Below are 16,183 nucleotides of genomic sequence, written 5' to 3'. Positions count from 1 at the left end.
GTGTGTGTGTGTGTGTGTGTGTGTGTGTGTGTGTCCTAGAAGCAGAAGCTAGCATAAGAGACCTAAGGCTATCTAGCTTAAGATGACACCTCTATGTTGAATGTTAAGCTGCAGTAGAACTCTGCTCTATAACCATTGCCATGCCTTTTAAATGGCTTCTTGGACATTGTATATGTTCAGGATAGGAAAAGCTTGGCCCGAAAGCTCGTATTCAATTGAAAACACTCTACTGGAAATCTTATGGAACTTCCAAGTTATAAATTAATCTGGGATCTGGGCAAAAATCCACTTATCTGTTAGAAAAGACACTGGCTTTTCTTCTCTATACTGAAAAAGAATCAATAATGCTATTTTTGCAGCTCAGTCCTATGCATATTTACTCAGATGCGGAGCCCACTGATTTCAATGAGTCTTACTCCCAGGTAAGCATGCATAAAACTGCAGTCGTAATGTTCCTTTTTACAAAAAGTCTAAACATTCTGGAAATATAAAAACTTCATTACTTCTTGTACATTAAGCTATGCAATAAATCAACATTTATTTTTTAAAAATCCGGTCAGACTGAAAACTCTGTTCCTACCAACTTTAAAGTAACAGCTTTTAAAGAGGATTATTACCAATAAATAGTCTTCTAACTCCCTATACAGAAAGCTAAATAAGTGGTCTGGTTTTCAGAAATACTGAGCACAAAACCAGCCACATACAAGTTTCCACCATATAACGAAATGAATGTAACTCTATTTATGTTATACTGCCAATGGCTATCTATCTATCCATCCATCCATCCATGCAGCTATATATTATAATATAAAATTTATATTAATAATTCAATATAAGTTGAATTTTGTGTGTGTGTATGTGTGTGTGTGTGTGTGTATATCTATATATATTCCAATTCACTCTTCAAATACTTGCATTTACTCTATGAATCTTATATCTTTAAGCAATAAAAACTGATTGATTTGGCTGCATGCATGTCTATTGCATTTTTAAAAATCTATTTACCACAAGATTATTGAAATGGTTTTAATGGAAATTTAATAAAAATGTTATACAATTTAATAAAAATGTTATATAAAAATTTCCATTAACCTCACTGAATCCAAAGAGTTACAGAAAACATTTAAATGCAGGATTCCGTTTAGGGACTCCAGGTATCTTGAAACACCAGTGCACAGGTGTTTGGGATGCTTGCCAGATGCTACAGAAATACTGGTGTAACAACTGCAAATGTGTGGGGCTGTCTTAAGTGGAGAACATTTGTGATTATATTAGTTTGGATCCATTTCACAGAATGTCCTTCAGAACAGGTTTCATCTTTATATTCTGGATAGTTGTCTGGAAGTATTTTTCTAAATATCAGTCTATGTTAGTTTTCTAATTTTGTTAATTTTATAAAAAGAGGAAATGTATGTAATAATGACTATGTAGAACAGTCTGCATGGAGCATAGCACAGACTCTGCCCTCCTTTCGGTCAGTCCCCCTCCAAAGGGCTTAGTTGGCAAAAACAGAGAGGAATGACATCTTGATCTTATGGATAAACAACACACACTGTTCAAGTGACAAGAGAAGTTTGATTTACAGCTTTCAGGGGAATAATCAAAGCATGGATTTTTCCATGCAGTTCCATTTACAATGTGAGGCGTCACCACCAGATAAAATCATCAAGCAACTGACCTATGATTTTAAAAACCAAAAAGGTACATTAACAGTAATAGCAGCAGCAACAACAAAACCTCTAGCTTAGTAAAGGCTGTCAAACAGCATGTTTGAAGAGGTGGCAAACCCTAAAATTATCTGTACTTTGGGGAATTTTAAACAGTAGAGTGCACTTTTATTAGTGTGAGAGGAAGCCTTCAGCAAAGGCATTAAATAAGACAGATCTTTCCTGCTCCACCACTTTAAAGCAAAGGGGAGGAAATAGGGGAGCATTAAAATAGGCTTGCCATTATCCATATTTCTATCTGAGAAACACCTGATATCCTTTCCTCACTCCTCAAAAACAAACCTTTCCTCGTTTTGAATTACCTATTTTTAAAAGTCCGTTCGCACTTATTTCAAGGGGGCTAGGCTTTAAAATGCATCCCTCCTCCCCAAATCTCATAGAATGGGCTTCACAAAAACCCCACGCTTCTTATTCAGGGAATGTTATTGAGGGGTTTGGTGGGGCGGGAGAGGAAGCTTATATGGAAGGGGAAGAATTTAATTCCACGGCGATGAGCCCTAGAAATGGTTACGGGCGATCTGCTGCTGACAGCTCCTTGTGGCACACCACTCTGCCGCCCATTCCCGGCGCCAGGGTAATTTGGGGACCCCTCTCCACCCGTCCCATACGAGAGAGGGAGATCGGGTTCCCACAACCCACACACGCGCGCGCACAAACACACAGAGAGAAACAATAGGGAGCCGCCTCTTGGAGAAAGCAAGGGGTCCCCTCCATTGCCGAAGAGCAGAGCCCACTCCTCGGACAGATCCAGGGACTGGGAAGCGGGGCATGTGCCCATCCCTTTCGCCAAGGGCGCACGATCCTGCCAGCTCGCTTTCCCACTCGGCTCCACCGGCCGTGAGCCCCGGGCTTCCCTCCCCGCCGATCCGCCTCTCCTTCCGAGATCGAGTCAGGAGCCCCAAAACCCCTGGGACTGCGGATCGCGCTCTTCCAATGCCCGAGCTACGTGCGCTTGCTGCCCACCGCCACCCCACTCTTTCTCTGTTCGGGCCAGAGAAGGACAGGACCTGAAGAGCCCCTCAGAGCGAACCCGGCGATCCATCCAAGGCCGGTCCGGTCCGCGCTCACACAACGCACGCCAGGCCCTTGTTCCCGGCTCGGTGCGCTCCCCCTTCCCAACCCTGGCAGCTGGAGCGGAGGCTCTGTCCGCTTCCTTTCGCCCAGTGCACAACACAGCCCAGCGGCGCCCGCGCTGCCCGCGGGAGGAAGACTGCAGCTTGGCCGGGCGCGAACGCCTTGAGCTCCGACCCCCGGACTGCCCCGTGCTCGCCTGTCGCCTACCGCTGCCGCCGGATCCCCGCGGCCGCTTGAGCCGGGCTCCCCACTCGCTCCCTCCGTCGCCATCTTCCCACTGCCAGAGCGAGCCCCGACTCTGAGCAGAAGAGAACGGCGCGGAGTGGAGTGGAGCCGAGCCGAGCGGCAGCCCCCGCAGCAGCAGCAACCAGTCGCTTAACCCCTTCGGAGCCGGCACGCAGCGAGTCTCTTGCTCCCGCTCCCTCCCACGACCGGGGTAGCGAACCCTTGCCTGTGCATCTAAGCATGCTCATAAGCCTTGGAGCATGCTCAGTATGGTCAAATGAAGCTCCTTTTCGTTTTCTGCCCAAAACCCGTCTCACGTTTTCATTCCTGCAAAAAATATCGAAGAAAGGCAATCCAGGTTTTGCAGAAAAACATCAGATGTGGTTGTATGTGTAATTTTGCAACAAAATTACTCTGAAACGTAGAAAAAAGAATGACTACAATCGTGCATCCAAAGGACAAATGTGAATTTTTGTGAAATGCATGGAGAACTGGCAAGAAGAGAGCATGCTCAGTCTCTCCAGTTGAAGCCAGTGCCTTTACCCTGAAGGTCAATCTATCAGAAACTCTTACACTTGTCTTACACGACTGACATCTTGAATGCTGGCAAGAAGAGAGCATGCTCAGTCTCTCCGAAACCTGTCAGAAGCTCTTACCCTTGAATTAGTAAATAGACTTGTGTAGTCCACAAGCTTGCACGTGATTGTCTGTGAACTCAGCAGAACTTATTGGACAAATATTCAGCTATTGGAGGTTTTGTTATTAACATTGGTAACATGTAGTAATCTGGACATTGTTATCAGGACACCCCTGCTAACTGGGCAAAGAGGCACCTTTTACCATGGTGATTCTCTTTATTTAGCAGGGGGAGAGTAACTGGCCCTATCCACCCCCAGCACAGTACTTCCAGTGACTGTTGCTGGTGTGTATCCTATGTTTCTTTTTAGAATGTGAGCCCTTTGGGGACAGGGATCCATCTTATTTGTTTGTTATTTCTCTTTGTAAACCGCCCTGAGCCATTGTTGGAAGGGCGGTATATAAATTGAATTATTATTATTATTATTATTATTATTATTATTATTAATTAGCAATAGCACTTATATTTATATACCGCTCTATAGCCGGAGCTCTCTAAGCGGTTTACAATGATTTAGCATATTGCCCCCAACATTCTGGGTACTCATTTTACCGACCACGGGGATGACTCCAAGGCATAGCAGATGATCCCTCCAAACGTCTGAGAACGTTTCGTGCTGTGGGAACATGGGCAAACTTAATCAATTGTGCAGCTTTGCTAACTGCCCCCAACATAGCACTACCCACAACATATTTCTTGGACACAGGTTCAGCTATTAGAGACATGGTTATTCACAGCAGAGGTGTTTAGTAATTTGAACAGGAGCTGAAAACGTTCAGTGCTTTGGGAACATGGGCAAGCCTAGTCAACTGTGCTGCTTTGCTAACTGCATCTGTCACGTCCCTTATGAGCAAGTGAGGAGCTCTAATTGTGTGGGGTTGCAGCATAGGCACTGCTGTTTGTACACACAGGTCCTGAGTTCCAGTCCTGCACTTGGCTCCAATTAGTTTCCAGGGACCATGCTTCAACTCCTGAGCTGGGACCCAGCAGTTCCCACTCCCCCCCTCGCTTTTCAACTCACTGGGCGCCACCACCGTGGGCTGCGACACAGGCCGGGAGGTGGAGCCATTGGTCCAAATGCTGCACGGCTGCTCTTGCTGCCTACCAGTCTCTCAACAGCCAGCCCTGCCCCACACCCCCACTCCAGTGGGAGACGCTGGCTGGTTAGCTAGATTACGAGTTGCAGCAGCAGCTCCTTCTTGCGCTGCATCCATCTGCTTTTTATCCTGTTACACGCTCTTCTGCCCCTCCGTTATGCCACACTCTTCCTTCCTGTTAGACCCTACTGGCCACGGGGATGACTCCAAGGCATAGCAGATGATCCCTCCAAAAGCTTTCCCATTCCTCCACATGGGTAGGGTGGCCAACCTCCCATTGTTGGAATAAGGGACATAGAGGCAATGGGTGGGGGTAATCCGGGGGCCTGAATAGCAGTGCTGTGTGTATGTTAACACTTTCGACTTCAACTACTTACAGCTTTGATGCTTCTGCTTTACTTATTGATATAACCATGGATAGCCGAGTTGCTGTTAGCCAGCAATGATAGGTTTCACACACGAGCACGATCTAGTAATCATCACTTGCATGATTTTCATGAACATGATAACTGAATGGTAAGTCAGCCAATCACTGCTGGGTGTTAATGTTAATGTCCCCAGTTTGGAACTAGCAGCCCACCAGAACCACAGAGTACTCTGGTAGGGAGACAGAAGAGAAAGATATTGAAGCTCATGAACCTCAGCTTTATTCCATTATTAGTGAAAACAGAGGTGCCCTTACCCCCAGACTTCAGGGCCAAAGTCCAGGGCCTCCACAGCCCCTAAAGGTAAATTGTGCCATCAAGTCGATTCTGACTCGTGGCGCCCACAGGGCCCTGTGGTTGTCTTTGGTAGAATACAGTTTGGGTTTCCCATTCCCTTATCCTGTGCAGTCTGAGGTGATGCCTTTCAGCATCTTCCTATATCGCAGCTGCCCGATATAGTACCAGTGGGGATTTGAACCGGCAACCTTCTGCTTGATAGTCAGGCATTTTCCTGCTGAGCCCCCAAATCTTCTTTCGTTTGCCCCAGGTGGTGTGGTTGCCCAGCCGAGCATGATGGTGCTTAATTTAAAGGCCTTTAGGCCCAGGCTCCAAAATTACCTAGGTGCACCTCTGAGTGAAGATAACTGATTTGATCTAAGCCATAGGTTCTTCCCATTAGCTGAAAACAAGGAACAAATTGTGTCCTGTAAGGGACAATTTTGAACTGAAATAAGGGACGTCCCTGCTAATAAGACTGTTGGAAACCCTAAACATGGCCATATGGAGGTTGCCTGCCCACTGAGCCAGTCCCATTGAATTCCATGGGGTGTACTCTCAGATAGGTGGGTATAGTTGGGTCCCCCATCCCCATCCCTGGAAAAAGTCCTGCAGCTGCCCATGCCATGCCCCCTTTCACTCCCCCACGCACTAGAGCCAGGGGCGTAGCTAGGGGAGAGGTGGCCCACGTTCATCCCTCTCTCTGGCAGCCCCCCAGAGTGAGGGAGATCATGAAGAAAATAGGGAGAAGTGGACCTGGAGGGCCCTCAGGAGCTGGGGGCCCGTGTTCTTTGAACCTATTTTGCTCAATTATAGCTATGCCCCTGACTAGACTGGAACTTAACAGCAAACTGCCAGGCAATACAGTCATAATATATTACGGCTCTATAACTCGAATTAATTATTTTTAAAAATGCTGTTCAAATAACCTTCTTCAAACCTTTTTCACTCACTCCTCTGTGAATGAGGTGCTCTACCCCAGAGCACGCTGCAGAAGCCAGTGCAGCCAGGTAGGTGGGAGACCCACTCACTGCATTAATTACCTTACCTCTAGTATTTACAGCAAAATCCTCACTCCCCTAAAGTTCTTTGCTCCCCCAAACTAGTTGCTGGAGTCAGGGGCGTAGCTAGGAGAGAGGGGGCCCGTGTTTATGCCTCTCTCTGGTGGCCCCCCAGAGTGAGGGAGATAATGAAGAAAATAGGGATGGATGGAGCTGGAGGCCCCTCAGGAGCTGGGGGCCCGTGTTGTTTGAACCCTTTCGCTCAATTATAGCTACGCCCCTGGCTGGAGTCAAGCCTGGCTGACCATCAGGATTTATTCTCTGTGAAGTGCCAGCCAAGCTATAGGAAAGGAAACCACAACAGACAACAGAAGAACTTGTTGGGTTTTGTTAACAAACAACAGATATTTATATACCGCTTTTCAACAAAAGTTCCCAAAGTGGTTTACACAGAGAAAAATAATAAAGTAATAAGATGGATCCCTTTCCCCAAAGGCCTAACAGTCTTCAAAGAAACATAAGACACCAGCAACAGGCACATGTTCATTTCGCAACGAAGTTCAAGACTGCCTGACCAGTCAGGAATTATTCGTTAGAGTATTACTGTTTCTGACAAGGCACAGTGAAGCCATTGGGGATGAGAGTGCAGTGAGAATCAGCTCTGTTCACATAATCCTGCATAGAGGAGGGCATAGAACTGACTTCTGGTCAGTTTCACCTTAGCTGAGATTTTGCTTTAAAAAAAACACAAAACAATAATACAAGAACTGAGCTCTCACAGCAAAGCACTCCATAATGCAGCTCAGGTCCTGTACAGGATAATAATGTTGCAAACTCAACTTCTGGGCTTCCATAAGCATCTGCATCTGAAACGATAAGTCAAAATAGAATTCTTTACATCACTTTTATTCAGTTACCTAGTGAAGACTTTTCTGTATAAAGAGGCTTTTGGCCTGTACAGTACATCTCTTCTTTTGCTCCTGTCAGAGTTTTAGGTAGATTTGCTAATATTGTGATTTTTAGCTGCTGCCATCTCAGTCTCCTTTTGTACTGTTTTATTGTGAAGTTATTTATTAACCAATTCTATTTTTCTGTTTAGAGCCACCTAATGGTGCAGCGGGGCAATTACCTGCCTAGCAAGCATGAGATTGCCGGTTCGAATTCCCGCTTGTATGTTTCCCAGACTATGGGAAACAAACACCTATATTGGGCAGCAGCGATATAGGAAGCTGCTGAAAGGCATAATCTCATACTGTGTGGGAGAAGGCAATGGTAAACCCCTCATGTATTCTACGAAAAGAAAACCACAGGGCTCTGTGGTCAACACCGACTCGACAGCACACTTTACCTTTATATTTCTGTTTATATTGTCTTTATTATCTTATTTCGTTTACCATCTTGAACACATTATGGAGAGAAATCTGGGGACTGCTTGACCCAGGAATGATTTTAGAACAACTAGTCTGCAAAGCAAAGGGGTAGCAAAGAATGTGATTAGGGGAGCAAGGATTTTGCTACCCCTTAAATACTTATAGAGGTAAGGTAATTAACGTAATTAAATGAGTCTCCAACCTACCTGACTGCACGGACTTCTGCATTTTCTGTATGTTTGCTGTAAAGTTCCAGTCTGGTGGATGGGAGATTGAAAGGGGGAGTAGGAAATATTCTGAAGGATTGCCTGCGGGCTACCCCTTGGAGTAATCCCTGCTCATACCCTGCTGCAGCTAAGCCGAATGTACGTTTACAGTACATTAAATAACCATGTGTTGTTCTCCTGTTGCCCTCTCTCTGCTTCTTTCTCCATTCTCTGTTGTGTTTTATTTATAGTTTGTGAGGCCCTCAGGGCAGGGACCTGACCTCTCATTCCTTTCATCTATTGAAAACAGCATTTACGTGTGTGTGTGTGTGTGTGTGTGTGTGTGTGTGAGAGAGAGAGAGAGAGAGAGAGAGAGAGAGAGAGAGAGAGAGAGAGAGCTAGCTCACACAATATAAATTCTTCTTTAAAATGAATAAATCTGAGTTACCAGAACACTCAGATACTGTAAGCAGATCTTTGGGGAGATGCCTAAGTTGGAGCTTACAGAGTAGAATGTGATGAATATGACAAATATTTATATACTGTTTTTCAACAAAAGTTTCCAAAGTGGTTTACACAGAGAAATAATAAATAAATAAGATGGCTCTCTGTCCCCAAGTGGCTCACAAACTAAAAAAGAAACATAAGATAAACACCATCAGCAGCCACTGGGGGGATACTGTGAAGAGGTGGCATTTTAAAATCTCCTACTAAAGAGAATCACCACTTTTAAAATGCACCTCTTTGCTCAGTTAGCAGGAAGCTACATTTTGAATATAAGAAGGCATTGCCTCTCTAGGAGAAGAGAGCTGGTCTTGTGATAGCAAGCATAACTTGTCCCGTTGGCTAAGCAGGGTCCACCCTGGTTGCAAATGAATGGGAGACTAGAAGTGTGAGCACTGTAAGATATTCCCCTCAAAGGATAGAGGAAAAGCAGAAGGTTTCAAGTTCCCTCCCTGGCTTCTCCAAGATAGGGCTGAGAGAGAGTCCTGCCTGTAACCTTGGAGAAGTCGCTGCCAGTCTGTGAAGACAATACTGAGCTAGATAGACCAATGGTCTGACTCAGTATATGGCAGCTTCCTATGCCCCTATGTTCCTGTTAACAAGTAGGTGTCTAATTTGTGGGAGGCACTAAAAGATTTCGTTTGAGGCCACTGGTTAGAAGGGTAAAAAGTTAATAATAAAAGCAAATCATGAAATACAGCATACAAGTACTACCCATTTTAGATTTCAGGCCCAGTTTGAGGGGTACATAAATATTTAAAACACACCACACACAGTACTTCTCATTCACAAGTGCCCAATTCAACAAATGCTTGTTGAGAAGCAAGTCTCACTGAACTCAGTGGGATTTATTTCTCATTTAGCATGCACAGCATCAAGCCATTCATTTCACAGAGAGACAGTGGGCACATAAGGGGAAATGCATATATGCCACCAACCATCCAATATAATTACATGATCACGTACAGCCAAGGCCCAACTAACCTATAGCACATGACAATAGACCAAAGAAAGATACTTAGTAGAAGCATACCAAAAAGCATTTACGCACAGCAACCACAAGCTCATCACAGTCAGCTAACAATAGGATGCCAAATGTGGGTGTTGCAGCAGCTTTCCACAGGCACTCATGGGATGCAATTGCCTGGGAATAATGAAGGTAGATGTAATTATGGACACAGAGCTCACAGCAAATTCTCAAGCTGGGCACAAGCTTGCTTGCTACCCAGCACTGCAACTAAAGTGAAAGAAATGCATGCCGGTTAATTGAATAACAACTCACATTATCAATCTTGTCATACATACATCATACATATATCCATCCATCCATCCATCCATCACCTCATTAGGGTTCCCCCTTCCCTTAAAAGAAATGTATTTAAAGTGCAAGACTACCCTGGAGATTGTGGAGATCATGATGGTCAGCTAATCAGCACTGTACATTTGTGCTTGAAACTTGCAGAGCTGTTTATTTCAGAGCCCAGTTCTGGAGAAGAATAGGTATGTTTGGTCTGAACTTGGCGAGGCTGGTTCCAGAGCCACCATAATGCTGGGAAATGCTGTGTGTGCCTTTGCCCAGATAGCATTTTGAAAGCAAATAAACAAAGCAGCTTTTTTTCCAAAATCCAGGAGCCATTTAATTAAATTGTGTCATAGGGGACAGCAATCTTAGGGGAAAGGAAGTATAGAGCACCCAAGTGAAATAGAGGTGCTGTATGGTCCTCCATCTATGCCCTTGGGCATCCAAGCAGCAGATCACCCAATTGCCCACAGTTGGAGGAGTGTGATGGGATGAAGGTCGATGAGAACCACCACAATCAGATAATAAGAAATGTGTTCCCGGAAAGAGGACATACTACCCCCAGAGTAATGCCATATGTTGGAGGATGTAAAGGCTGCTCAAGTGTAATTATATGGTATTGTTTGATGTAAGCTGCTTTAGAATCCTCCCAGAGTGAAGGCAGGATAGAAACAAATAAATAAAAAGAATAACTTGAGACCTAACTACTGTTCGGAATGCATAACAAAAAATTAATAAACTTGAAATAGCAACATAAATAAATACAACACATTTTGCTTAACTTTCTCCAGGCTGGAGATGAGATCTTTCCTCTTTTGTTAGTTTTGAAATTAAATTAACCAGGAGTGGTCTATGAATTATATGCAAATGGTCTACAGGGCTGGCAGGCACCAAAATAAAGATATTGCTTGATTGCTCATGCTTCCTCCCTCAGAGTGGCATCTCTGCATTTTCCCCTCCATCCATGCTGCCATGACGCAACAAAGTGGTGGAGGAGATAGAGCCGGCCAGCCTGAGCACAAAACCTGGGTGTCTCACAATTGCAAGACTCCACTGCCACAGCTAATGACAAGTGTGACGAGGCTTCATGCAGGGGAGGGAAGCAAGACCATGACGACACTCCACGCTTTCTTTCCCTACTTCCATTTGGAGAAAAACGTATAGAAGAAAGGAAAGCAACTCCGGGGGCCACTCGGTTGTGTTGGGCTGCTGCCAAGCCAAGGTATGTTGTGTGCCTTGGCCTTTCCCCTCTCTAGAACGGGTGTGGAGCATGTACATTTGACTGCCACTCTCTGCTGAGGCTCTTTAGCAGAACAGTGAGCCAAGGAGGTGGGGAATTTAAAGTATCCACAGAGCCTCGTTTTGTTATACATGAAGCAACTTTATAGCTCCCTGACTTGGAGAGACACCTTTGGCCCACCTGCATGTGTGGGTTAGGTAAAGTGTGCCGTCGAATCGGTGTCAACTCCTGGCGACCACAGAGCCATGTGGTTGTCTTTAGTAGAATACAGGAGAGGTTTTCTATTGCCATCTCCCGTGCAGTATGAGATGATGCCTTTCAGCATCTTCCTGTATCGCTGCTGCCCGATATAGGTGTTTCCCATAGTCTGGGAAACTTACCAGCGGGGATTTGAACCAGCAACCTCTGGCTTGCTAGTTAAGTCATTTCCCCACTGAGCCATTAGGTGGTGCAGCGGGGAAATGTGTGAATTAACGCCCCTGAAAAGTATTGTGCTTGAGTTGAAATCTGAAAGTTGTCCTTGTTATTGTTTTTCTTGCATGCCTGTAGTCATGACTGAGGCTATCACTATGACAACCTCCTATAGGCCCCAGACTCTGAGCCTGATGAGCCACCCTTCTCCCTTTCATCCCTTCGAGTGGGTTAGTAAGGATGACAGCAAGAACTGTAGTCTCTGCTGCCATTTGCCTTGCAGGTCTAGAGCCAGGAGGTCCATCCCATTCCAGAGGTGACCTTCGCATCGGCCCCAGGTCCTCTCAGCCCAATTGCCTCCTGCCTCCCAGGATGGGGAGCAAGGAAGGCACTGGAGTCATTGCACATTATTGTATTGCAGGGCTAAAACCAGGTGGTTCATCACATCTCAGCAGCAACCTTTTCACAGTCTCTGGGGGGGGCAGGGGGGCAGGTCTTCCAGATTTCTCACACATGTATATTCAGGTTGACCTGCCCATCATAGACCTGATCTTTTTGCAGGTTTGGGGGTTAGTCCACGTGCCTGCACTGGGGCCCTCAGCTGTTTGACCCCAAGGTCAGGGCACCAAGAGAGAGGTAAAAGGATGAGTCTTCCAGTTTCTATTTCCTTGCACACACGTATACACCTATTTTGTCAGGCTTTTAGCTCATAATGTTTTAAAGTTTTATTGATAGTTATCTTAAACTGTTTTAAATGATCTATTGCTTTAATTGTTGTTTATGTTTTGATCTGTAAACCATCCAAAGATCTGTATATGGGGCAGTATATAAATGCGGAATGAATGAATGAATGAATGAATGAATGAATGAATACACACATACAGACCCAAGTTGACCTCCCTGTCACAGCCCTGACATCCATTTACAGATTTAGGTGTGAATCCCCTCCCCTGGTCTCTCTGGCAGTTGACCATGGGGTCATGGTGCTAAGAGAGAGGCAGAAGGTGAATATTCCAATTCCTAGTTCCTTGCATATGTATCCCCAAGTCGGCCTCCCCATTGCATCCCTGACATCCATTTGCAGTTTCAAGTGTGATCCTATCTGTGCCCCTGGACCTTCCAGTGTCTTACCTGGGTGGCAGGGCAGACTCACATTTGAATCTGCAAATGAATGTCAGGGCTGCTATGCAGAGGTATACTCAGGTATTTGTGTGTGAGAGAAAATTGAAATCAGAAGACTCGCCCTCCAGCCCCTTCTGGGCTCCTTGCCTCTGGGATCATGTGCTGAAAGGGCCCAGTGGGGTGGGTGTGCAAATCAAGATTGTGGCTGTGGTTCTTGTTTTCCTCAGAATCATATAGTCAGGATGGATGTCCATCCCATTGCATCTGTGACCATGCTTTGAATCCAAGGCCTTAGGACGCCTTTGGTGGGACGGCCATGGTTGTGGTGGGATGAATGTTGTGCCTATCGGCTTACGAGGGGGAAAGAAGAGCAACAGCCTTGGCTGCCCTCCTTGCCCACCCAACTCCACAATGGGGGTGAGTGGACTTTGGCCTGTGAGAGGGTCATGGCTGTGATGGGGAAGATCTCGTGGCTATAGTATGAGGAACCACTCCTTCTGCAACAACCCCTGCTGCCCTCTTTGCCCACTCCCACTCCACACCTTCGTTCACTACTTTGGGGAGAGAAAGCGGGTGGCTCCAGGTGTCTGGTGCTCATCCAAATTGCACTGCATGTCCTGACTGAGCAGTAGCAGCCAACAATCTTCACGGCTGTCTTCTGTGCTTCAAAGCACGTCCCTTGGGGTACAGCTCAGCAGAAGCTGCTGCTCAGCTTTGAAAGCAAAGGAAAGGGGGTCTCTGGCAGCAGCTGCTTAGTGGCTCCTGCCTAGTGGTTGCAGACTTGTAGAGTTGTTCTGCTCTGCAGAAGGGGCCCAGCACAAACAACAGGCAGTGTATTAAGCGGTCTGCCAAAATCCCAAACAATTTCCAAGTGGTCGAGTGGTGGGCGGCGGGGGGGGAGAGAGACAAAAAACAGTTGGAGAACCACTGCTCATACCCATGTTGATTATACCCATGTTGATTGCTCACATGCCTGTATATTCTCAGGAATCATTGCTCTGACCTGGTCATGCCTGCTTTATATATTTCCTGCTCACCTAGCTCAGTGTGTGAGATGACAATCAAGTGTTCTTAATTATCAGTTACTGCATGACATCAATATCATTCAAAAGAATACTGGATTAATCTTGCTGCTCATTAGCCAACTTTAGAATATTCCCCTTTTCCACTAGAAGATAGATTATTCAGAAATAATTTTGGATAGGGAGGATGCCAGAGTGTTCTAATCTCAGCTAAAGACGTATTAAAAGACTAGACAGACCAGCAGGACTTCAGCTAAAATCCACTATCCAGACAACTTGCTTCTAATACATCATCCAAATGTAAGAAGTCATTTAATCTGTTGATGTAATGAAAGTGATCAAAGGCATTTTTGTTCAAAAGCAGGGAAGATATATTTGTGCCAATACATTCACCAGTATCTAAAAATAACAATTGAGATCTTCCTAAAGCTATGAAGCTTAAATCCTGAGCAGGTTTACTTGAAGTAAGTCTCACTGAATTTAATGAGCCTTACTTCCTAGAAAGTGCACATAGGATTTAATGATGGCCTTAATGATGGCAAGGGTCCAAGCAAAGGGTAGGGAGAAGAGAGGGAGTGGGTGCAACTGTTCTAGAACGCTGCAGTCCAAAGGTTGCACAAAAACCATGGATGTTTAAATTTTACTTTAATTTAATATAATTTATTGTTAAATTTATTTACTGTCTTTAATTCAAAACAATCCCAAGGCAGTTCCCAACATAAAAAAACACCTCCTGTTCAATTTCCCCTGAAAATAACTGCTCTTTTCCTTAGTCTTCTATGAGGCCTTATCTTGCTAATTGTACCGTCTTGGATTGTTCCATCCAATGGCATATTTAAAAAGGAAAGGGTCTTATTAAGTAAATGGCTTATTATTTATTAAGTGGCTGATGGAGATCTGGCCTGGTAAAGTCTGTCATGAAAGATAGGGCCTTCTTGGTCATTGCTCCAGGCTTTCGAATGTGCCCCCAATAGGCATCTCCAGGCCATCTTCAGTCCTATCTTCCTCGTCCACAACTGTATGGTGAACTCCTCTCACTGCCCAAGCCCCCATTGCTGATAGATGAGGCCTCATAGAAGACCAAGAGAAAGAGAAGTTATTTAGGGGGTGGGGATTGAACAGGAAGTGGATGAGACTGGAGGAGACTAGATGAGACTGGAGGTGGATGAGACAGGAAAATTGAACAGGAGATGGGTTCATGTCCTTGTAAAGTCCTATTTACATGTGATGCCACATTTGGAAGTTATGGTAGGGCAGTGACAGGAGTTCATCCAACATACATTTGTGGACTAGGAAGATTGGGGATGGCTTGGAGACATGTTACCTATGAAACTGAGCAAGAAGGTCTCTAGGAGGTGAAGTTTCTATAGACCACCTCATCCATCCTTCTATATTTACCAAGTTAGCAGGGCATAAGTTTGACAGATTGGAGGGGGGGGGGTTGCTCACATTTTGCCCAATTTTGGTTGTCTGAAAGTTTGTTTTATTTCTCATTGTCTATATGATTATATTTTCCTCCACAAAATGAGATATATAACTGTCCTTCTGTTGGCTTGAAACTAAGGCATGAACAAGTCAACTGCCTTGCTGCCAAAGAAGTCACTGCTGACTTCCAGAATACATACTGCACAATTGTGACTTTTAAAAGACACTTTCATTCAAGGAAGGAAGTGAACAAAGCATTGAATTATTTGGAGAGATAACTACCTTGCCATGCAGATACTGAAGCTATCATGAAGCTATCTTGTCATGCAGATATTGAAACATGTGCAATGAAGATGGGTCTTCATTGCACAAAACTGTCTTCTTGGGAAGTTAATTCCATTACCAAGGAAAACAAAATCTCCAGGGGAGTTAATCTATTCAACTGTCAAGAGAGCTGTTTAACACTGAAGAGTTAACTCCCTAGGGTCCAAAATTAAACCTCATGCTAGACAGCTGGTAATGAAACACTGTTTGCATAGAAATGCTTCACTAGGGAGATGTTTACTTACTAATGAAATGAAACTATTTCACTAGGTTGTTAGTTCCATCACAGACCCATAAGAAGAAGCACCAGGCCTTTTCTGAAATGGCAAAGAAAAGCCAGCCTAGAAAGTGAGCACCTCATGGGTAAGTCCACTTTTGACAAGTCACCTTAGATGCCATGCTGAACCTCTGAACTCATTGTTTCAACTGAACTAGAACAATGTGAAACCTTGAGGCTCTGCAGATGAACAACCCAATCCAGATAGGGCAGTCCAAACCTAAGTTGGGCTGCTTATGTGCAGCACCAGGATCAAGGCTGATCCCAGTGCTGCCTCCCCAACAAGCCTGGGAATTTATCCCCAGCTTTAACCTGGGTTAAAGGGTGCGAGCACACCCTAAAGGTTTGGGGTGACAGCCATGAATCTGATGTGGACCCAAATGATGATGGTGTAGTATAAAAAGCATGTCATTAAAAAAAGTAAAATATGCTGGTAATCCAACAAACAGCACTAGAACATATGTGGTCTAATCCTAGGCATGTTGGTTCTGAAGGAAATCCGACTGTGTGAATAGGAATA

General features: G+C 44.9%; 1 protein-coding gene across 2 annotated transcripts in view; it reads right to left on the bottom strand.

Annotated features, from left to right (window-relative positions):
- Positions 1-3,175, bottom strand: part of CTTNBP2 (cortactin binding protein 2) — a 140,873-nt gene extending 137,698 nt beyond the window's left edge. Inside the window, exon 1 of one of the 2 annotated variants that reach the window (XR_008308141.1) lies at positions 3,009-3,175. Coding sequence is in view for 1 of the 2 variants with exons in the window: in XM_053253762.1 (XP_053109737.1) it covers positions 3,009-3,071 (63 nt within the window). In the remaining variant the exon portion in view is untranslated. The remainder of the gene's footprint in view (positions 1-3,008) is intronic. The other variant, XM_053253762.1, reaches the window with a different exon arrangement.
- Between the last annotated feature and the right edge of the window lie 13,008 nt (positions 3,176-16,183).

This window comes from Hemicordylus capensis, chromosome 5, assembly GCF_027244095.1.
Source record: "Hemicordylus capensis ecotype Gifberg chromosome 5, rHemCap1.1.pri, whole genome shotgun sequence".
NCBI lineage: Eukaryota > Metazoa > Chordata > Lepidosauria > Squamata > Cordylidae > Hemicordylus > Hemicordylus capensis.
This window is presented reverse-complemented; position numbering and strand designations above follow the sequence as displayed.